Below are 22,985 nucleotides of genomic sequence, written 5' to 3'. Positions count from 1 at the left end.
AGCTTGAGTCTTATTTGAGAAATTAGACTTGGGCACAGACTTTTGAAAAAGATGATGATATTATTATAATCATTGCTGTTTCAAACATTTGCCTTGGCACTGAGATGTTTCATAGCCTAGCTTCTAGGCCTTAGTGTGATGTCACTAGCTCATGTCTTGAAATAACACTTTGGAGCTTGAAAATAAATTTGCTTTGGTGAGATAAACCAAACCAACCAAACCAACTCTCCCCCCAGAAATGAGTCAGGGAGGGACTGGCAGTCTTGTGCAGTCTGTATCAGAGCCATGACTTGTAGGTTATTCAGTGGTAGTTTTTATCTTTGCTTTCCATTCAGTGCTGCTAGGCTGCAATGCCTGTGAACTGCTGGACTGTGTCAGTAAAAAGCATTCTACAGAAAACAAAAGGCCTTAAATTCACTTCAGTATGTTTCTTGCCTGCCTGCAAAGAATGTAGAATATGGATATGAAGAATAGTATTTTAGCTATTAGTATTGATTTGTTTCCTACTGAAGGCTTGTAAACAAGCAATGGCTATTTCTGCATCTATCCTAAGGTAACTGTCATCTGCTTTTTTTTAACAAGTAATGGAAGGCAGCTCAGCTCTTTTTTCATAAACTCCCAGTTTTGGCCATCTCTCTTGCTTTTCGCTGGAGATCTCTGCCTCCCATGCACTAAAACAACAGCTTACCTTTTAGCATTTTGGTGACTGCGTTCCCAGAACGATCTCCTCCTAACTGAAATACCTTGTATGTTTATTTGTAACCCATATGCTAGCTTACTATTTAGTTCTAGATCAATTTATTCTGTTAACAATAATCTTTTAGGATGGACATTTGTTAAAGATAGCAAGTCTTGCTTTTACTTTGTGTCTGCAGGATGATTTCTTACTCTTGGGTTGTAATTGCCTTAATTCACATTAGTAGGAAGTCTGTCCTGAAAGGTCACCTTCCATCTCTGGTATTCAAGGACATTCCAGATGATATAATGGAGCCTTTAGAGAGTATCACATGGGCATGAATGGGAATATCACCAGCATATGTGGTTCCAAATCACATTTTAAATGTAGCTGTGTTAACTGGATAACAGAATTTGTATTGATACACAGTCACACTTAGCAGGTCCCTTATTGATAAAATATCCAGAGGAAATTTCTGGGACAAGCTTGAAATTCCATGATAAAAGCACTTTTTAAAACAATGGTTCACATTGTAAGATAACAGGATTGATTTCTTTGCTGTTTTAATCCTCCTTGGTAATTACAGAGTAGTAAAATCTTAAGCTGCATGTGAAGTTTTCTGTTAATCTTGTTATCTTTTGTGTTTGGGTGCTTTTAGGTGAAGTACGAGGTGCTGCTTGAGAGACAGCATCAGCTGCACGATCTGGAAAATAACCTTGGAGAGTATATTGCTTCTTTAGCCTTTCAAAAGACTATTAAAAAGTCCAAGATGCTGGAGCTGTGTAGTGCTGCCATAAATGTACAAGCTTTACTGTTTGAACAACTGAACACATCAAAAACCCTATCAAAATTGGAATGTATTCAGATTTTAGAAGCACATAATCCTGTAAGTAATCAAGCTGTGAAAAGGAAAAGTTTCTGTTAGGGCACATTGACTATCACAGTAGCTTATTTGACTGATCTAGCTGTGCTGGTTTGCAGCTCCTGGTAGTCTGGCCTTTATTTTCACAGAATCAGAATATCTTTTGTTGGAAGATCATCCAGTCCAACCTTCAACCCAGCACAGCAGGGTCAGCACTAAACCCTGTCCCTATGTGCCAGGTCCACGTGCCACTAAAACACCTCCAGGGATGGTGACTCCACCACTGCCCTGGGCAGACCATTCCAATGTTTGAGAATCCTTTCAGTGAAGAAATATTTCCTTACATCCAGCCTAAATCTCCCCTGGCACAGCTTGTAACCGTTTCCTCTAGTCCTGTGGCTTGCCACCAGAGAGAAGATGCTGGCCCCCTTCTCTCTCCAACCTTCTCTCTGGTAGTTAGAGCAATGAGGTCTTCTTTCAGCCTCCTCTTCACCTCTTCTGTGGTTTTGTGCACTGTAATACACTCAGTAAAAGGAGTAAGGAAAGAATTAGAGCCAGGGAAAATTGTCTATTATTAATTTTAATTATAGTAGCATTCAGAGGTCTACAGTCAAGAAAGAGCAGCATTTTGGTGCTTAATTAATAGCAAAGTTTTGTTGATCACAAGAAAGGCAATTGGGAGGTGATTGTCAGTCAAGACTGAGGTAGTTTGTAAATTTTCATGACTGTGTTACAAAATTGTTCATGTTACAGTTTTTAAAGAGTGTATGTACAGGCTTCTACCTGCCCATCTCCCTCTGAGTGCACTCAATGCAGTTTGCACAGTAGAAACTCTGGAAAAGCCTCTTCCCACCATCATATTTATGATGTACTTGGTATGTGCCACATTTCTAATCTGTTTTTAATACTTCAGTGCTGTGTATTCATGAGGATATATATTTTTTTTAACCTGCTCTTTGCAACCATCCAAGTGAGGCTTGGAAGACCAATGAAGTAGAACAAACAAAATGGATTTTTGAGAGGAAAACCTCTTTGCTAGAGGGCATCATTAGACAGCTATTGCTGTGAAAACTCTTGGTTAAATTTTAATGCTGTCATCTCTACAGTTTCTCTCAGAGTGGCAGTTAGAATGCTTATGTTCTTCCAAGTTTGCTCGTATTTGTATTAAATCTGTAGGAAATAGTGAAAGTTGTCTTTAGATGGAGTATTAAAATAATGTAATCTGGAATTACTTGCTGTTAAGGAGCAAGTGTAAGGGGACTCTGCAGACAGGTTGCTGACAGCTTCTCTGTCCTTGAACAGATGAAGGAAAAGGATTGAAAGAGAGACAGAAGAAAGACCTGGAGTATCTAACACTGTATTCTTTATTCAAAGTGCAAGAGCAGAGCTGAGCTCTCTTTTGGGGGAAAAGATGGTTTAGGCATTGCTTGAAGTACCTGTTAGACTTGGTTTACAGAGACCAGTCATCAAACCTCTCTCTTTTGCTGTGTTTTCGTCCAACTTTGTTCCACTGACTGGCAAATTTTAACACCTGTTACTTTAGAACAAATCTATCAGATTACACAGGGTTCCTTAATGCTGACAACATCAGTAACAGACTTGTCTGGCTATCTGTCAGCTTGTTTAGTCCCCTCAGAGATAAGAAGTCAATGCTTGGTTTTGGTTTTAGGAGAGTGGATCTAAGCTCCAATGTTACATTCTACTGACCAGGGAGCATGCAATTACTTAGAGACAACATGCTGCCTGAGTCTGTGGTGTGAGTACAGCTGATGAGGTGGAGGAATAGGTTGAAATCCAGAATTTTATTTAAAGTGCAGGTTGGGAAGTAGGGCACTGAGATACTTAGCAACTTAAATCTTGAGGTCAGACAACAACGGCACTGGAAAACTGGAATGTGAAGCCACCTTTCTAATGTCTAGTTTGACTCCAACCAAAAAGAGATCCAAGCAATGAGGAGCAGAGTCCACTTAGGACTTTGGGTTTTAACCCCTTGGGCTAGCCCTTTGAGCTTTAGCCCTTTGATTTTTAGAGCATTGTATTTTAACCCTAATTTTAGCATGTTAACTGTGAATTATGGTGTTTTAACTTCAAACCTCTTTAATACTGTCTGTTGATTCAGTATAGCTGAAACTAGTTAGTCTGAGTTTATCAAGGTTTTTCAGGGGCTTTATTCTACTTAGAGATGAATTCTACTGGTGCCATTGTTTCAGAGAACATGGCCTTTAGTACAATGAAAATTGTTTCATATCATTCAGCACCGTTCTGACAGTCAGGGCATGCAAGTCATGTTTGCTGAAGCTGTTCAGAGAGCTGAGAAGTGGAATGACTGCAAATGGCTGAGGAGAACGAGAAATGAATAAGCTAATATCAGAAATTGTGATACCATCTTTATTCTTCACTCCAAATTAAATTATTCCAAGTGAAATTACGACTTTTTATCATTACATGTTTTGAACCCCTAGGAGATTGAAGAACTTGACAGGAAATTGGAGTATGAAATGTTCAATAAGGAGTCAGCTCAGCAGCAGCATCTAATGAGTAGGCAGAGGTGGACTCCAGATGGACTGGAACTTTCAAGTGAAGCTGTGGAAACAAATGCAGACAGACAGGTGACAGCTCTACTACAACAGGCCATGAATAAGTGTAGCCACTTCATAAAGCTGCACCAGCAAAGGTAAGTGCTTTGCTCTCAGGTTTAGCTACTGCAGTCCTTATAAACCATAAGATATGACAAAGAGCAGGCTGAACGTTCTGCTGTGTTGGGAAGGGACTGCACATCTGTATTTGAACGGTGCAGTTTTGTGATGTGGCCCAGAGCATATCTGAGGAGTCTTGGGAGTGTGGAAAAAATAAACAGGAAATAATAAGAATAACAGCTTAGTTACACATAGAATGTGATGTGTTGCATAGCAATCACCATTTCTTGATGAGCACAGTGGAAAATAACAGTACTCCTTAGCAGCAAGAAGGAGAAGAATTTTAATCCTGTTCCTTCCATCTCCAAGAATACAGGTTTGGACTTCAGTGAAACCTGATCTGCTGGGTCAGAGAAAGTAGCTGAGACAATTGAAAGTGAATTTCCTTCTCCACTGTCACACGGCAGACTGAATTTCCTCTCACGCAATCATTTTTGATAGAATATATAAACTCTTCTTCAGAGACTGGCTCAATTCCAGCTTTTAAGTAATGGTCTCTGTGACAAAAGGAAAAAAAAGAAAAAGAAAAAGCTTCATGAGAAGTATATAGAAATATCTGTTGTGGAGGTTGCCTAGCTAAAATGAGGCATAATTTGCAAAATTGCAAAGTATTGTATTGCATTCATTAGGGTTACAGGAGTCAGAAATTACATTTCCATGTGCATTGCACAGTGTTAAAAGCCTACCACATCTCAAGGTTTATGTAAGATGCTGAGAGGGTGCTTTCCATCACAGGGAGGTTTTTCTGTGAAACAACTGATGTATTTCAAATGGCTTTGATGGCTTTGAGTGAAGTTACTGAAATCTTCAGCGTGTTTTAATTCTGAAAGCGCTGCAGCTCTACTCAATGTAGGTTAACAACTCTCCTGTTGCAGAAGGCCTTTAAGGAAACTGTAACAAGCCTTTACTATTTACCTGGAAAAAATGGTGAAAGAAACAAGTTTTGTGCTTTTCTCAAATGGCAGAAGGATGGCTTCATGATTTGGTCCAGAAACAAAACAAAAAAAAATCACCAGGAGTGAGGAAGTTAACTGTTTACTGTTACATTCTAGCAACAAAAAGAACAGAATAGAATAGAATAGCATAGCATAGAATTAACCAGGTTGGAAAAGACCTTTGAGATCATCAAGTCCAACCTAGCACCCAACACTATCTATTCAACTAATCCATGGCACCAAACACCCTATCAAGTCTCCTCTTAAATACCTCCAGTGATGGTGACTCCACCACCTCTCTGGGCACACCATTCCAATGGCAAATCACTCTTTCTGCGAAGAATTTCTTCCTAACATCCAACCTAAACCTCCCCTGGTACAGCTTGAGACTGCATCCTCTTGTTCTGGTGCTGGTTGCCTGGGAGAGGAGACCAACCCCCAGCTGGCTACAACCTCCCTTCAGGTAGCTGTAGACAGCAATAAAGTCTCCCTTGAGCCTCCTCTTCTCCAGGCTAAGCAACCCCAGCTCCCTCAGCCTCTCCTCACAGGGCTTGTGCTCCAGACCTCTCACCAGCTTTGTTGCCCTTCTCTGGACATGTTCCAGCACCTCAACATCTTTCCTAAACTAAGAGGCCCAGAACTGAACACAGTCCTTAAGGTGATCCACAACTTGCCATAAAATGTGGTGTTAAAATTTGAGGAGGATGGAGAAAGGCTGAATCATGATGCTTTGGAGCCATTCCAGATTTAAATTTGGTGCAAGATTGTAGCCTTAGATTCTGCTCTGATGTTTGCTTGGTGGTTAGGGGAAAAAGGAGGAGAAGTTGGCCTAGTTTAGAAGTTATGCTGCTCACCCAACTTGGCTGACAGAAAGATACAAGTTTCTGGAATTGGGTGACTTTCAGATATTGTTTCCTATCACACAGTCATTGCCCTTGGGCAGATTTCAGTGTTAATTCTGTCTTTCACTTCAGCTTGAGAGATGAGCAGTGGAATTGCGCAGTGCTTGAAGATCTCCTGGAAAATATAGAAATGGATGCAATTTTGGCACTTTATAGTCAGGTAAGCATGAAATTGAACAAAGCTTCCAAGTTCAAATTACAGCTGTATCCAGAAATCAGCTTTTCTTGCTTTTTTGGGAGCTCTTGCAGATGTATTTGGACCCAGGTCTGCTAATAGTCTCTACCAGTTTTGCTCTTTGTAGCCTGCATTGTCATAGACTTCCATAAATTCTAAGCTACTTTCAGCCTTTTGAATTTTACTGATGTACACTTCTTTTTGTTCACTTACAGATCCTTTCCAGGGGCTGTCCTGTTGCATTTAATTCTGTAGAGGAAAAGTAAATTGCCTAAGTTTCTGGTCTCCAGACAGGTTTACAGCACGATTTTCATGTAACGAGGCAAGACTTTTGTCTGGGCTTTAGTCAGTGTTAGAAAGGATTTGCCCTGATAGTGTTACAATACTAAATCATAGAAGGACTGCTAGTTACATTTTCTGGTAACATTACTCATATTGTTTTCAAATAGAGCATCACCTCTTCAGGTAATTTGCTGGCTGCTGGCTGCCTGTGAGTTTCACAAAAGGCATTGAAAAGATGAATCACTCTTGTCCCCAAATTTTATCTGCAGGCCTTGGTTGAGATATGTAGCTAGCATCAGGAAAGAGAGTCAGTGTCCCAGCTTTTACCATTCAGGTACCTTGTCTCTTAGGGGCTAGCATAGTTACAGTTACCTGTATCATAAATTGAGAGCCCAAGAGGCCAGCAAGCCAAGGAAGAACCACTTAGACTAAAAGACTGTCAGCTTCTCCTGTGTCTCAGCTTGTTTCTGCTCAGTTTTCTGAAGTCTGTCCTCTCCTGAGTTAGATGTCTTATTTGAGGTCAGATGCTCTCCTGTGTATTATACCTGTGTTAGGAATTTCACCTGGAAGGTAGCACATGTTTTTAGATCTTTACTCTGACTTGGGTAAGGAATTTGTCTCAAGAACTCCTAAAGCTCATAGGACTGTGAGCATCATTGTTGTCACGGCTTAACCTCAACTGGCAGCTAAGCACCACACAGCCACTCATCCCCTCACCCCTGGTAGAATAAAGAGGAGAACTGAAGAGAAAAAAAACAAACCACCTTCATGGGATAAGAACAGTTTAATTGAAATAAAATATAATGCTAACAATAATAATAATTGCAATGAAAAGCTAGATAATAAAAGGAGAGAGAAATCAAACCCAAGAAAGGTCAAGTGATGCACAATGCAATTGCTCACTGGCAGTTCAAAAACTGTGCTCTTTTTCAGTTGGAAGTTTTAATCCTATTTATCCTCAGACTGAGCACAGCTAACCAGGATTGTGCTGGTTTTGCATGTTATTGTAGCTTGTTTCTGTCCTGGAAAGTTTGGTGCTACTGACACTCCTCATCCTGAATTCCCAGCGATCATACCCCATGCCTAGGAAGAAGCTTTTCCACAGCATAGGTAGAAATACTGCTCAGGTCGCTGACAATTTAATTGTCTGCCTGTCATGGTTGTTAGCTCTCTTTGGCACAGGTACATTGTGAAAAAGCGTCTGAACAGCATGGCATATGCAAGTTTAGAGGGTAACATCATTGTTTTGCAGATTACAGATGCATGCAAACAGAGCATGTTCAAATTTTCACAGTGCCCAGTCCACTTAGCAGCCTAGCAGGTGAACACTGACCCTTGATAATTACAGATTTTGATATCTTGAAGGCAGTGATTTTAAAGTTACTGTCACCTCACTGCACTTGAAGAACTGGACACTCTTCAGTGTATACTTGAAGGACTCTGCTTTCTGGTCTGCTCATAAGATTCCCTGAAGAAATAATGAATTTGGGTGAATATGCATTAGGTCCACCGTTGGAGTTTCTGTGTGTGCACTTACTCAGAAAAAAGTGTAGCCCAGAGATACTCTGGGACATAGTTTCTTGAAATTACATAAAACCTATATATATTTACCTTTCTTTTTTTCTATTTTCTCTGCAAGTACAGTAGTATAATAATTCCAACAAGAATTCCAAATCTGACTTCTCTTAGTTCAGCTGTAAAGTGTGTGCTCACAGGCTCACGGTGTAACATGTTCCTACTTTTAGACATACTTGTCCTGTGAGTTAAAACAGAAACTGATTTTTAACTCTTTTCCCCTCCCATTTCCTTCAAATGTATAGAAGACATTATATTGGTAGCTATGAGGAAGCTATAGCTATTGTACCTCTGTATCTCACACTCCTCCTTTTCTCTGAAGAGGATTTTCCCCTTTAGATTGGTTTTCAGAATTGTGGGTGTAGACCTCTCTGCAAAACCAGATAAGTTTTACTTTCCTACATTTCACGTTGCAGCTTACATCTTTATGGAGGCAGATCTAGGTCAATAAAAGATTTGCTTGAATGATATTGAGTTCAGGATGTGAGCCTTTTAAATAAGCTCATAGCTGTAGCCCCAGGTGCAGTAGTTGCATTTTGGAGACAACAGATGATGCAGGCAGACTGTCAAAGTAAGCTTGAGGCACAGTGTGGAGCAGATTCATTGATTCTTGCAGTTGTTTAAATAGACATTGCTCAGTCCAAATACTTAATTCTCCTGTTGGTAAACTACAATTCATTCCTGGTTTTATTTTGACCAAATTCAGACAATACAAATGAGGCTGTTGGTGGCTGGTGTTACAAGAAAAGGTGAATTTCTGCTCTTTGTGGTACCATACCATATAATATGTCTGAAGAATCAAACTTATCCCACTCTGGAGGGGTTTTGGTCTGCCTAGTGTGACCATTCCTCTGTCTGCATGCACATTCACCTGTCTTTCCCACTTCTGCAAGCTGATCTGGGTGGCTGTGAGCATCTGAAAGCACTGCTCACTGCTGATGTGTGTTCACACATCAGCACTTCCTTTGCCATACTCATGCTAGATGCACCTGGCTGGTGGGTGTCTGTGCCACTTCTGATACTGTTGACAGCGCTGTGGCACCTTGCAAGTTACTTGTGAATTCTGCTGTGTTAGAGGAGCATTAAGGGCTGCCTCTCAGCCCAAGTCATCCTTGCTGTAGAAAGGCAAGGGTCAGAGTGGAGAGAAGAACATTTTAAAGAGGAAACTATTACAGAGGAGAGCAGCACTGAAGTCGTGATGTTTCAATCATCCACATATAAATTACTGTTAAAGGTCCTGAGACAATTTAGCCAAAAGGGCAGAGTAGGTCACAGAAATGTGCCTCTTTTTTTCTCACTTAAATATTTGGGATGTTTTTTCCTTTCCAAATTTCTATAAGAATAGTTGTTAAAGGCCAAAAGTACGACACAGTCTGTATACAGCTGTAGGAATTAAACTTAAGTGTCTGTATTAAGATTTAAGCTTTTATTTACATCCCTCTCCAGGGATGTAAATAAGTAATTTCCTGTTTTGAGTAGCTGGAACACACATTTTTTTTCCCCCCCCTAACTTTGGTGCTTGTTTGGGTGAAAACATTGGGACATTTTAGATGCCATATCAACTAACTCACCTCTCATCAATCTTAGGATTTTGTTGTTCATGTTAGAGCCTCAATAGTTTCCATGGAAAACCTGTAACAACACCAAAGAGCTTAGGAAACTCTGGGAAGTGAATCCTGCTCCTGCCATTTGGAGCAGTGGTGTTTACTCAGAGAATGGCTGTGGGAAAAGGAGATTGATTGGTTAACTGATCTCTCTATTTTGTGTGACCAACTAAATTCAGGTTAGGTAGGGCCACATTGGGGATGACTGCTTTGATTTTATATTTATTTAGCAGAAAGAGTTGTCCTTTTTACCCTTTTGGTGAAATGGCTTCTTTCAAAGGTCGATTTAATACTGGGCTCTCTTAGATGCTCCTCTGAAACTTCATCATACAAAAAAAGAGGCAGCTTTTGACATTTTGACATTTACTTTGACACCTTGAATCCACTGCCGACAACAAAGTGGGACATCTTGCTGCACAGTGGGACCTTGTGGGGTTTTCATGTGATGTGCTTTGTAGTCACTTCCCCCATCAGTGATTTATAGGAGGGTCTACAGAGCTAAAGTGGCTCAGCTGTCCTCAGCCACCCTGAATGTCTGGCACATTTTGCTTGACCTTGGCTACCCAAGATACATGCATGGTTTGAGCAGACAACAGCAGTAATTCCCTGGTATCCTCTGAAGCATTTACCTTGCTTTAATTTGCTCTACTCCCTTCTTTCCACACAGTCCTTGGTATGTTGTAGACTTTCTGTATTTGATATTCATGAGAAATCTGCAGTAACAGCTCTGAGGACACAGTAGTTCTGACAGCAGAGCAGAAAATAACAAGAAGATTTGGATGTTTGGGGGGGGGGGGCAGGAAACAGGACTGGTTGATTGTCTAGGGAAGACCTACTAGTGAATTTGGCCTATTTGAACACTTTGTGAGTACACTGTAGCACTGTCCTTTGGGTCAGAGAAGAGAGGATGTTTGGAAAACAGCAAAACACCAAAACAAAACCAGATGTTTCCTTCACCTCTCAGCAAATGCTATAAGCTGTTCTCTGAGTGTATCACAGAATCTGGTGTGAAGAGAGGCCAGACCTCACTGAATGGTTGAACAAGTGCTCAACCATGGCAACATGTCATTAGGATTTAGAGGCTATTTTTACCCCCTAATTTTACAGACCAAAAAAATGCCATATTGCTGCATTGCTATCTTGAAAGGATTTTGGTTTAATAGTACAGTCCAGAAATTAAATTAGCTAAACCTTTAGTGCTAGAATATGGTCACATTATGATTTTTTCAGCCCAAAGAGCATCAAGTACACACCTTAAGCACTTACACTAAGATGAACTAGTTTAACATTTGCATTGCCCCTGTCCAGAGTGAAATGGACAACTGTAGATATTCATGGGCCACTATGGTAGAAACAGTGAGCATGGGACTATGACCAAGTGACACCAAAACTGTCATCACTGATGTGATTTTTCAATAATACTTTCTTGTTTCCAAAATGGAGAAGTCTTTAATGCTACCAATTCAAATTTGCTAACACATTGTCACTGCTGCATTTATCTGTCTCCATTAATCCTCCAGGAGCTCCAGCTGGCAGGTTATTTAGCTAAAGTGATGAGAGCACCAATGGGGATGTTGCACAGGATCCTGAATTTGTTGCTGCCCTCCAGCCCACAAAGTGAGATTCTTTCTCTCCTCAACCCCATCAGTAAATATTCAGATGGTGTTGCTGCAAGTGACAGTCATGCAGAGGAGCCTGGCAGCTGCAAGAAAAAGTGAGTGATAGTTTTTGGTAGACCATTGCAAGAGAACATGATGGCTTAACATATATAGGTATTTGCTGGGCAAGGAGATTGACAGCAGTAGAAAACAAAAATCAGGTGCATAAGTTTCCTGTTTGCAATGTTTTTGTGGAGTAAAAATACTTTGAAAGTGCTTCCTTATCTTGTGAAGTGTTTTGGCTGAAGTAGATTGATTGGTAGTTAATAAATTTGGTAACTTTATGAATTTAACAGCTATTTAATAGATTTCTAAATCTTGGTCTGATATTTTTCTTCATGTTGACTTTACCTGGAGTTTCTGAAATTATTTTCTATCCAGCTTTTTGTATTTATGATATTCACAGGTTTCAGGTGTCTAGAGCTCCTGAAGATATAAAGGAGGTCTTCCATGCTAGTAAAGGAGTTTTTAGCCTTCTAGATGCCCATCCCTTTGTAGTTCATTACCAAAGTCTCAAGTGATCACTGGTTTTGCCTTTACTCACAGAGACAGATAGTCTCATAGAGCCTTTATCCCTCCTGTGTGTCCCCATTAGCACCAGCTGGATAGCTGTGCATTGAGAGATGCTCCTGAGGACTCAGTCTCACGACTCCCTGCCATGACATGGGAAGGAGAGTAAAGCAGATGTTGTGGCACTGGGCCCTGTAGTTGTCAGATAAGAGCTGACAAGGAACAAACAAGGGCTGTTGGAATCATGCCCTGAGGTGTGATCTTAGATGATTTAAATTATTTGTGGCAAGGCAGAAAAAACACTTGCAGGCTCTCGCTGACTGTCTTCATGGTATTGCTGTCATGGGTTTGGTGGGTGAAATCAGGAGGAGGGGGAGGATGTGTATTTGGGGATTTGCTGCTGGGAATTGTTCTTCTTTTTTTTCCAAACCTTCAGGAAGAGCCAAGAGTTGTGGCATGCATTGGAGAGAAAAGTAAGGCAAGATTTGATTAACAGAAGTTTGGGAAAGATCCCTGCTCTAAACCAGAGAAAAGACAGGTAAGGAGAAAGCAGGAACAAACTAAAGTGATTCTTTTGATACTTCATTTAATCTTCAAAGGTTCCTCTTGGATCTGTTAGGAAGTAAGTCTGTTTGCTGACACTGTTCTGGTGTTTGGTGCTTGTGTTCCCTAAAACATATTTATATGTACTAGTCAACAATATTGAGTGCTTAGAAAGGTTTTTCCATACATACCCACAAAATTCACACCTGTTTTTTGCATGCATTGCCCATCTTCCCTCTGGTTATTTAGCATGAGGCTACCTTCCCTTATGCAGTTTTGTATCTTATTAAACAGTGGGTAAATTATTGGGGATTGGAATGGAAATCACAATTCCCTCCACTGAAATAAGATTTTCTTCAGCTTCCCAAGTCACCACTTCTGTATCAGGCTATGATACAGGAATTTGTGCTTTTATGGCCCGAGTTGTCGCTTCTCAGTTGCAAGTTTTCACTTTCCAATTCAAATGTTTCGTTATTGCAGCATCATAAAGAAGAAGCAGCTTGCCCTGTTGGAAAAAACATCATTCATTCATCTTGGATGTTCGCCTACACATCTTCCTATGGAACATTCTGATCCACCTGTTCCTTTGAGTGCTGCAACTGTGGAAGCCATCGAGCTGGTAGACACAGGGGAGAAGGTGTTTTTGTTCCGGGAGCTGAGTGAGCCAGTGCTTGCTTTGCATAATTCTCCAAGGAAAAAGAAAAAGAACTTTCTTAATTCCAAAAAAGCTGCTCGTGGAAATGCAGACTCCTGAGGGCACCTTCCATTCAAACCATCAGTCAGGGAAGAGGAAGTTATGCAAGAGCTCAGTAAAAGGATGAGAAAGAATGAAGTGTGCAGTTGAAATGAGACGTGGATTGCTTGGATCTCATTCATCTGCTGCTGTAAATAGCTGTAATTGTAGGCTGTGCCATTAGCAATGTGCATTCTGCCTTCTTAATTCTTGTCAGCTCATGATGCAGTAGATGGAATCTCTGGTTTGTGATGCCCATTCTGGCAGACAGGACTTGATGTTCCTTCAGTACATTTTGGTCATTTTTGCACTGATTTTCCTGTATTTTTGTGATTTATGTAGAAAGGTTATTTATTATATAAACTAAGTACTGGTTTACTATTCTTGTATTTATATATCCTTGTAATAAGCTGTGGTATAGCAGATGATATGAAGAGATGAAGTCAGTGAGCTGCAAGTCCCCTGTTCTCTGATTTTCTGTTTTTTCTAGCTAATTTACTGTTTAATTTTGTGTCTTGGTAGGCTTTGAAGTTGCCTCTGCAGTCTGTGTTCTACAGTGGTAGCTGATATTGCAGGTCTTCAGCACAGAATCATAGAATGGTTTGGGTTGGAAGGGACCTCCAAAGGTCATCTAATCCAAACCTATGTGTAGTAAGCAGGAGCATCCTCAACTAGATCAGGATGGCCAGCACCTCTTCAAGTCTCACCTTGAATATCTCCAGGGTTGGGGCTTCAGCTACCTCCCTGGGTGACCTGTATATAGATACATACTTAACCTTATGTCCTGGAGTAACTCCAGCTTTTCACTGCAGTTTCTAAACTTACTTTAGTTGAACTGTGACTGTGTCTGCAGTTCAAAACTCTCTTAAGTATTTGCAACCCGTTGCAAGCTTTTTCTTGGTGAACCAATATCATCACACTTGCTGAGTAGTATGAGGAAGAACGTAAAGGGAGGTGTAACATGTAATGCCTTAAAAGCTTTTCTGCTTGGAGTGCTGCCAGCTTTCCCAGTTCTGGGGGGGGATTTTTGAAGTTCTGATTCCTGGATTTTTCTGAATTGATGAGAATCTATTTCTACATTTCAAAGAGAGTGATTCACAGGTTTCAGGTGTCTAGAGCTCCTGAAGATATAAAGGATGGGCATCTAGAAGGCTAAAAACTCCTTTACTAGCATGGAAGACCTCCTTTATATCTTCAGGAGCTCTAGACACCTGAAACCTGTGAATATCATAAATACAAAAATACAACTCAGGGGAGGTTCAGGTTGGATGTTAGGAAGAAGTTCTATACAGAAAGAGTGATTGCCCATTGGAATGGGCTGCCTGGGGAGGTGGTGGAGTCACCGTCATTGAAGGTGTTCAGGAGGAGACTTGATGGGGTGCTTGGTGCCATGGGTTAGCTGTTTGAGTGGGTTGGATTGGTTGATGGGTTGGACACGATGATCTTGAAGGTCTCTTCCAACCTGGTTTGGTTTATTCTAATAAAGGTTTATTCTAATTTGCAAACTTTTCTCATTGACAGAAAGAAGGCTGTAAAGGACCCTAAACAGAAGAATAGGTAAAAGCTAATTAAACCAAACACACATTCCTTTAATATTTTGTGATACTCAAGCCTGTATTTGAATGCTGTGCTCTGAAGGCACTGTGCTCATGTATTTTGCAGTGTTTCATGTAGAGAGTTTCTATGCCTTTGTATTACTGTGGTGCCAATTTCATTACAAAAATTAAAATGTTACAATGTTCCTGTGCCTGCAGTTGGCAAGTTGGGGGGGAGGGTGGGGGGGAAAGGAATATTTTTTTCCTCCACTTCTCTTGACAAGTTTAAATATTCATCCCACAGTAAACAACAATTAGTGTTTCATATCGCTATTAGCATTAGAAAATGTATGCAGTAATTAGCCTGATAATCCTAATTATTTTTTGATTGCATTCTTCAGTCTTTTCAAAGAAGTCATTGCTCTCACAGAAGAGGTTGTCAGGGTTGTGGGAGTTCAGAGACACTGCAGTTTAATGCGTCTGGGAGCTTGTAAAGGTGTGGGTGAGTAAAGGGCAGGGTCTGTCCTGCCTTGGAGGTGGGTCAGGGCTCTATAGAGGATGCTCAGGTGTTTCAGAAATGGGTCTGACCCTATGAAAGAAAAAACAACAGGGATGCCTGGCCTGTGCTCAGGGCTGCAAGAAGCACTTGAAAGCTGAAGTATCCTCTTGAATGTGAGTATCTTCCAAGATTTTTTTCTCCAGCCCAGACTCCAGGCTGCTATAATATACAAGGGAAATGATGGTACTGGTAACAGGCAAGACAATGGGGCCAATAGCTTTAAACAGTTTCACTAATGCAATGCAGCATCTGAATATTGGTTGCAATATCAATTTGTTATCCTTAACAGATAATCCCTATGTCTAATAATAGAAAGCTAATATCTAACTCTCACAGGCCTCATCATAGATTGGAAGCAGATCAATGACTGTAACAGTTCTAGCAGGGAAACTCATTCCCTGCTATGAATCAGTTTCATGTCGTTCAATACCTACCCAAAGAAATGTCCAGGTCTGGATATCTCTAGTGCATTAGGAAAGGAGTTCTGCCTATGTCATAGCCTGTTTCAATGAAGAGCTGACTTACATTCAGCTTTGAGGACACAGGAGGCCAGTTGTGTGTGCAGTTCTCTGTGTGTACTACAGGAATTAGCAACCTGTTCCAGTGTCTCTCCACCCTCACTGCGAAGAATTTCTTTCTAATATCCAGTCTAAATGTGCCCTCCTCAAGCTTCAATCCATTCCCTCTTGTTCTATCACTGCAAGCCCTTGTAAACAGTCCCTCCCCAGCCTTCCTGTAGACCTCTTCAGATTCTGGAAGGCTGCTCTAATGTTTCCCTGGAGCCTTCTCCAGGCTGAACAACCCCAACTCTCTCTCTGTCCTCTTAGGGGAGGTGCTCCAGCCCCTGCTCATCTTTGTGGCCTCTGGACCCACTCCAGCAGCTCCATGTCCCTGTTATGCTGGGAACGCTGTAACTGGATGCAGTACTCCAGGCAGGGTCTCAGGAGAGCAGGGACATCTTCACCTATTGCTAGGGCAGTTTTGTTTTCAGATTCATTTTTCAAGTGACAATGTCTCTTTAATAAGGTCAGTTCTGCACAACCCTCGTTTGCTTTATTTGAACCTGGGGAAATCATGCTGCTTCTTTCATTATCTGGTATTTACTCAGCTGCTATTTTAACACCTTTTATTTCTTCTGGGGAATGTTAACTTTTTATGCTGTTATCTTAATGCAGCCCAGTGCCAATAATTACACTGCCTTTCATCAGCAGCTCTGGCTTCCTGAGACTGACAGCAGGACTTCCACAGCACCAAAGGCTGAGTCTTCTCACTCAGCTCACCCAGTTCCCCCTCTGCCCTATGCCAAAATGTTTCACTGCTGTGCTGGATTAACTGGTGCAAACATAGGTGTGCAAGACAGGAACTCACATCTTCAGCTCATAACCTGTAGATAGGCAGGTCCTAGATAGAAGCTGCCAGACTTAGTTACCATGTGACTTAGTACTGTCAGGCTGGATTCAATGATCTTAAAGGTCTTTTCCAACCATGATTCTACTATGATTCTATACCTTCATCCTAAAGAGTATGTGATCATTGAATGGTAGGGGTTGGAAGGGATCTCTGGAGATCAAGTCCACGGTGGCCCATTTTGTTGCAAGGATACTGCAGCATGAACCAAGTTGTGGTGTTCAGCAGGGAGGGAAGGGAGAGAGGCATGCTGTTAACACAGTGTCTTTTTGAAGAAAAGAAGAACTATACATTCTGGGGAGAGAAAAACCCAACAAACTCCCAAGTAACTGATGACAGGACAAGAGGTAATGTACTCAAGCTGCACCAGGAGTTTAGATTGGATATTAGGAAGAATTTCTTTAGTGGAAGAGTGGCACTTCTTTATTGAAAGAGGCATGGGAACATGCTACCCAGGGAGGTGGTGAAGTCACCATCCCAGAAGGTGTTCAAGAAATGTGTGGACATGGCACTTTGGGGCATGGTTTAATGGCTATGGTGGTGTTAGGTTGATGGTTGGACTCAAAGATCTTAGAGATCTTTTCCAACCCTAATGATTCTGTGATTCTATGATTCTATGACTAGGTATCTTCCTGGCTTCCCCAATTTTAATGCATGTGAATAGTCCTTTACATGCAATAATATTACTGACATGAATAAAGATGGCCGGGTTTGGTTACTGCAGCCCCTGCGCACTGATTCAGTGGTGTATCAGACCAGAGAGTAACTCAGTGTGGCACAAAACCCTGCCAGCATTCTGGCTGTCAAAGTGCACTCCGTGCACAGTGTATGTGCTGCAATTGCTTTGACTTCGTTTTGACTACCTAAATGTCATGGTGTCCAGTTGAAGCTAAATGTTGTGGCTTTTCCCTGTAACTGAGAGACAGGTACAGGCACTACCCTAGGACAGTTCATCTAACACCTACCACAGGCAGTACAGGCTGTGTTTTAAATAGCTCTCAGTGCTTTGTTACTAAGTGAAAGTAGAGGAGCAGAGAAAATGAAAGTAGAAAAGAAGAGGAACTGGGAAAATCTCCAACTTCTGTGAGCAAGGACTAGGGCTGAGTCCTTGGGGGAGTTGGGTATGGACCCTGTAGTGGAGACCAAAGGATTTCTGTCTACAACTACCTGAAGGGAGGTTGTAGCCAGGTGGGGGCTGGTCTCTTCTCCCAGGCAACCAGCACCAGAACAAGAGGACACAGTCTCAAGCTGCACCAGGGGAGGTTTAGGCTGGATGTTAGGAAGAAATTCTTCACAGAAAGAGAGATTTGCCATTGGAATGGGTGGGGGTGGAATCACCATCACTGGAGGCGTTTAGGAAGAGACTGGATGGGATGCTTGTTGCCATGGTTTAGTTGATTAGATAGTGTAGGATGGCAGGTTGGACTCAATGATCTCAAAGGTCTTTTCCAACCTGGTCTGGTCTATTCTAATTACTATACTATACTGTTTATCAAATAGTTAGTGTTATATTCCAGATCTGAGAACACTTCATTTGGAGCCTGGTCCAGTGATTTTAACAGATGTGTCCTATTTGATACCCCTTGAGGCTCTGTTGATAATCCCTAAGTTCTTTCTGTGTGGTGTTTTTGTGTTTATTTCCTTTAATTTCTCTTTTTGATCAACCTAAACATAAAACTGTGAGCTCTAAATACATCTGTGCATAAGTTCTGTCTTGCAACTGGAAACAAATTCTTAGGTTTGAAATCCATTTCTGCTCTATTAATCCATCCCAGTGACAGGGGAAATGCTGTTTCATTTGATTCCTACCAGAGTTAAACTGAATTAATCTAACTGCTCCTTTATGTGCAGAGTGGCAGGTAACAGTGAGCAGCCTAGCAGGATGGAGTGACAATTACCAGTCTGATAAAGTACTGTGGGCATGTACAACAAAGTGCAATTTGCACTTCTTCTTGGGGCTCACTTGTGGAGTGACTCTTATGCTTTTGAAATGCAATTTGTGTTTCAGTAATATGGACTTCACATGACTTCCATTCCTCCAGTATTTGTTTTGAGAGGGCAGGTGAAGGAAATAGCAAGCAGTAAGAAAGGTACTTCTTGAGCGTGCCACAGTTTGAATGAAGGACTGAAACTCTTTCACTTCAGATAATGCAGAATGGTCATTAGAAAGAACACCTTTAGTACTGACAGCTTTTCACTTATTCCTTGAGAATACCATGCATTTCAGAATTGCTTTAATTTCGGTGCCATTGTGAAGCCAATCACTTTAAAACAAGGTGATTGCAAAGAAGTTGGTGTGAAATTAAGGGCTATCAAGCCAATTATGCTATCACTGTTTCAGTGAAACGTGTGTGCAGAAAGAGAGGCTGGGATGTGAATCCCCTTCCAGTGAATAAAAACCTGTTCACATGCCGTGATGTTAAATGAATATAATGTCACTGCCGAGGATGGATGGACTCACCAGGAAGGGTTGCAATTAGCATGCAGAGGATGAAAGCTGTACAAGTAGTGTCTGGATACAGCCCTCCTGACCCTCTTTCAGGTGGGAGTTCTTAAATACCAAAAAATTTCCTGGTCGACCAGAGTGAGCTCAGAACCAGGAGCAAGCGCTGGGTTCAGTAACTGCTTACATGGTCTGGGATTAGTCATGTTTTGTTTGAAGTCCTGATGTTATTAATAGCATGAAATAATGATATTTAAATGACTGTAATCCTGACTGTTGATTGTAGTTGATTGGAAAATAGCTATTCTAGTTGTTTTTTTCTTGAGTAAAATTGTGATTTGTTTGCACAAAGATCACAAAAGGGGAAAGAGGAAAGGCAAGAAGGCAGGCAAGCAGGCAGGAGGGAAGGAAGGGAGAAGGAAAGGGAGGGAGAAAAGGGATGGAGGGAAGGAGGAAAGAAGGGAGGCAAGGAGGGAAGGAGGAAAGAAGGGAGGGAAGGAGGGAAGGAGGAAAGAAGGGAGGGAAGGAGGAAAGAAGGGAGGGAAGGAGGAAAGAAGGGAGGGAAGGAGGAAAGAAGGGAGGGAAGGAGGGAAGAAGGGAGGGAAGGAGGGAAGGAGGAAAGAAGAGAGGGAAGGAGGAAAGAAGGGAGGGAAGGAGGAAAGAAGGGAAGGAGGTAGGGAAGGAGAAGGGAAGGGGGGAGGGAGGAAAGAAGGGAGGGAAGGAGGAAGGAAGAAAAAAAGGAAGGGAGGGAGGGAGGGAAGAAAATTGAATCTGTGTTATTCTTTTGTCTGCTCCCATTTTGCCTTTCAGAAACCAAGGAGAGGTGGAAAAAAAAAGCCTCAAACAGCAGCACCAATTCTAGTTTCTCTTTTCCCCAAAGAGGCAGCTAAATACTTTGATGCCATTAAAAGGACTGACAAATAAGTGTATTTTTCATTTAACTGAATTCCTCTCTACAGGTGGAGGGGGAAAGGTAAACAGCATTTTTCAACTGACTTTCACTTTATCCTCTACTCTTCAAATGCTTTAACAGTTTTCCTCTCCTTTATATCTTTAAGATAGGGTTAAAAAAATGTGATGGAAGCTGTTGCTATGGTGTTCATATCAAGGTGTCTGCATTCATTCCTCTGGACCTTGGTTGGTGCTTGTACATGTTTACAGCTCTCTCTGTCTGGATCTGCTTGCTCTATCAAAATCAACACAGTGCATTCCAGCTGATAGACAACGTGAGCTTTTTATTTGCCTTGAGAAGATGCAGAATGAATGCAACATGAAAGAAAAGTCTGCAGGCCTTTCTTTAGCAGTTCTCAAATGTTTTCATAGAGTCAGAATGTGCCTGTGCAGAGATGGACATGAGAGGTGCTGCACTTGGCAATGTTTGCAAATCAGGGGACAAATCATTTAGGTTCTTTTAATAGCTGTATGAAACATTGCAGCACATTTGGCAGCCCTTGCCAGCTGACATCACAGAGTATTCCTGAATGACATCATCATCACTGGAGCTTTTTTAGGGAGAAAAAAGGAAAAAAAGAAGAAAAACCCCAACAGTTAGGTGACTGACAGCCCAAGTTTTATCTTGGCATAGCCTGGTTTTGTGCAGTGCTTATCACCACAGCATCTAAAGCTCTCACAATGCATCATCACAACTGCTCTTCAGGGAAGGATCACCTTTCTTGTGTGGAGGGAGAGCTGAGGCATTCAGGGTCTGGTCTAGCACCCATGAAAGATGGTGACAAATCCGTTTGGTCAGACCAGGGGTCTGTGGCAGAGCTGGGAACAGATTAGCACCTCAGTACTTTAACCTCTGCACCACTTTCTCCCTCTTTTTCATTATCTGTGTGTGTGTGTTTTCACTTGTCAGAATTCACTCACTCACCTACATCCCTAAGGTGATGTATTATGGAAATAGGTTAGCATCTGTCATGTGTTTTCTGCTTAATGTTTGCAATCAGTTGGAAAGTGTAGTGTCAAAAAGAATAGATCAGTGGGGATCTAAGGCATTGGCAATATCACTTTGTTATTTTCTTTTCCTGAAACAGACCTAGCAAGGTTACAGTATCACAGTATCACCAAGGTTGGAAGAGACCTCAAAGACCATCAAGTCCATGACTAGACCATGGCACCGAGTGCCACAGCCAATCCCCTCTTGAACAACTCTAGGGATGGTGACTCCACCACCTCCCCAGGCAGCACATTCCAATGATGAATGACTCTCTCTGTGAAGAACTTTCTCCTCACCTCCAGCCTAAACTTCCCCTGGCACAGCTTGAGACTGTGTCCTCTTGTTCTGGTGCTGGTTGCTAGAGACAAGAGAACAGCCCCTTCTTGGCTGCAACCACCTTTCATGTAGTTGTAGAGGGCAATGAGGTCACCCCTGAGCCTCCTTTTCTCCAGGCTAAACAATCCCAGCTCCCACAGCCTCTCCTCACAGGGCTTGTGCTCAAGGCCTCTCCCCAGCCTTGTTCCCCTTCTCTGGATACCTTCAAGTGTTTCGATGTCCTTCCTAAACTGAGGGGCCCAGAACTGGACACAGTACTCAAGGTGTGGCCTAACCAGTGCAGAGTACAGGGGCACAGTGACTTCCCTGCTCCTGCTGGCCACACTATTCTTGACGCAGACCAGGATGCCATTGGCCTTCTTGACCACCTGGGCACGCTGCTGGCTCATGTTTAGGTGGCTGTCAATCAGCACCCCCAGGTCCCTCTCAGTTTGGCAGCTCTCCAGCCGCTCCAACCCCAGCCTGTAGCTCTGCATGGGGTTGCTGTGGCCAAAGTGCAGCACCCTGCATTTGGATTTGTTGAATGGGTTATGATACTGTGTTTTGCCACCGCTACCTCTTAAGTGCCTTTCAGTTTTTCTCCAGTGCTAAATTATCCTCTAATAATTTGTTTGCTGTGGGAACAGACCATGTAAAATTGATTTATTTTGTTTAATGTGACCAAGGAATGTCATGTGGTATTTGTCCCCTCATTCACCCCTCCTGGGTGTGCTGATCGACAGCCACCTGAATATGAGCCAGCAGTGTGCTCAGGTGGCCAGGAGGGCCAATAGCATTCTGGCCTGCATTAGGAATAGTGTGGCCAGCAGGAGCAGGGAGGTCATAGTGCCCCTGTACTCTGCTTTGGTTAGGCCGCACCTTGAGTACTGTGTCCAGTTCTGGGCTCCTCAGTTTAAGAAGGACATTGAAACACTTGAGCGTGTCCAGAGAAGGGCAACAAGGCTGGGGAGAGGCCTTGAACACAAGCCCTGTGAGGAGAGGCTGAGGGAGCTGGGATTGTTTAGCCTGGAGAAGAGGAGGCTCAGGGGTGACCTTATTGCCCTCTACAACTACCTGAAGGGTGGTTGTAGCCAGGAGGGAATTGGCCTCTTCTCCCAGGCAACCAGCACCAGAACAAGGGGACACAGTCTCAAGCTGCGCCAGGGGAGGTTCAGACTCGAGGTGAGGAGGAAGTTCTTCACTGAGCGAGTCATTCGGCATTGGAATGTGCTGCCCAGGGAGGTGGTTGAGTCATCGACCCTGGAGGCGTTCAAGGGGAGATTGGACGTGGCACTTGGTGCCATGGTCTAGTCATGGGGTCTGCGGTGTCAGGTTGGACTCGATGATCCTCGAGGTCCTTTCCAACCTAAGTGATACTGTGATACTGTGATACTGTGATTCTTATTTTAACTCTTGATTTTGCAAGCAGTTGAGTAACTTCTTACTATATTTATATTCACTGGAGGGGGAAAAAAAAAAAAGATAGTGGCACAGATATATTTCTGGATTCCTTTTAAAAATTGGATAGAGTTCCAGGCAAATGATATGGGAGATGAGCAAGGATGATAAATTCTTGGATGAATGTTGCTAAAAGTGTCATGAGAAATACTCAGAAATTGCTAGCAGCAACAGC

The 22,985-nt window shown here is 42.2% G+C and overlaps 1 protein-coding gene across 1 annotated transcript in view; it reads left to right on the top strand.

Moving 5' to 3' along the window:
- EVC2 (EvC ciliary complex subunit 2) overlaps positions 1-14,892 on the top strand; it is a 62,421-nt gene extending 47,529 nt beyond the window's left edge. Inside the window, 6 exon segments of the mRNA XM_068149493.1 lie at positions 1,335-1,562; positions 4,001-4,212; positions 6,144-6,231; positions 11,228-11,421; positions 12,312-12,413; positions 12,899-14,892. Of these exon segments, the coding sequence (XP_068005594.1) occupies positions 1,335-1,562; positions 4,001-4,212; positions 6,144-6,231; positions 11,228-11,421; positions 12,312-12,413; positions 12,899-13,172 (1,098 nt within the window). The 3' untranslated portion in view covers positions 13,173-14,892.
- The last annotated feature ends 8,093 nt before the right edge of the window (positions 14,893-22,985 follow it).

The sequence above is a fragment of the Melanerpes formicivorus genome, unplaced genomic scaffold (genome assembly GCF_026170545.1).
Source record: "Melanerpes formicivorus ecotype bairdi unplaced genomic scaffold, bMelFor1.0.p_v2 SCAF_18, whole genome shotgun sequence".
Taxonomy (NCBI): Eukaryota; Metazoa; Chordata; class Aves; order Piciformes; family Picidae; genus Melanerpes; species Melanerpes formicivorus.
This window is presented reverse-complemented; position numbering and strand designations above follow the sequence as displayed.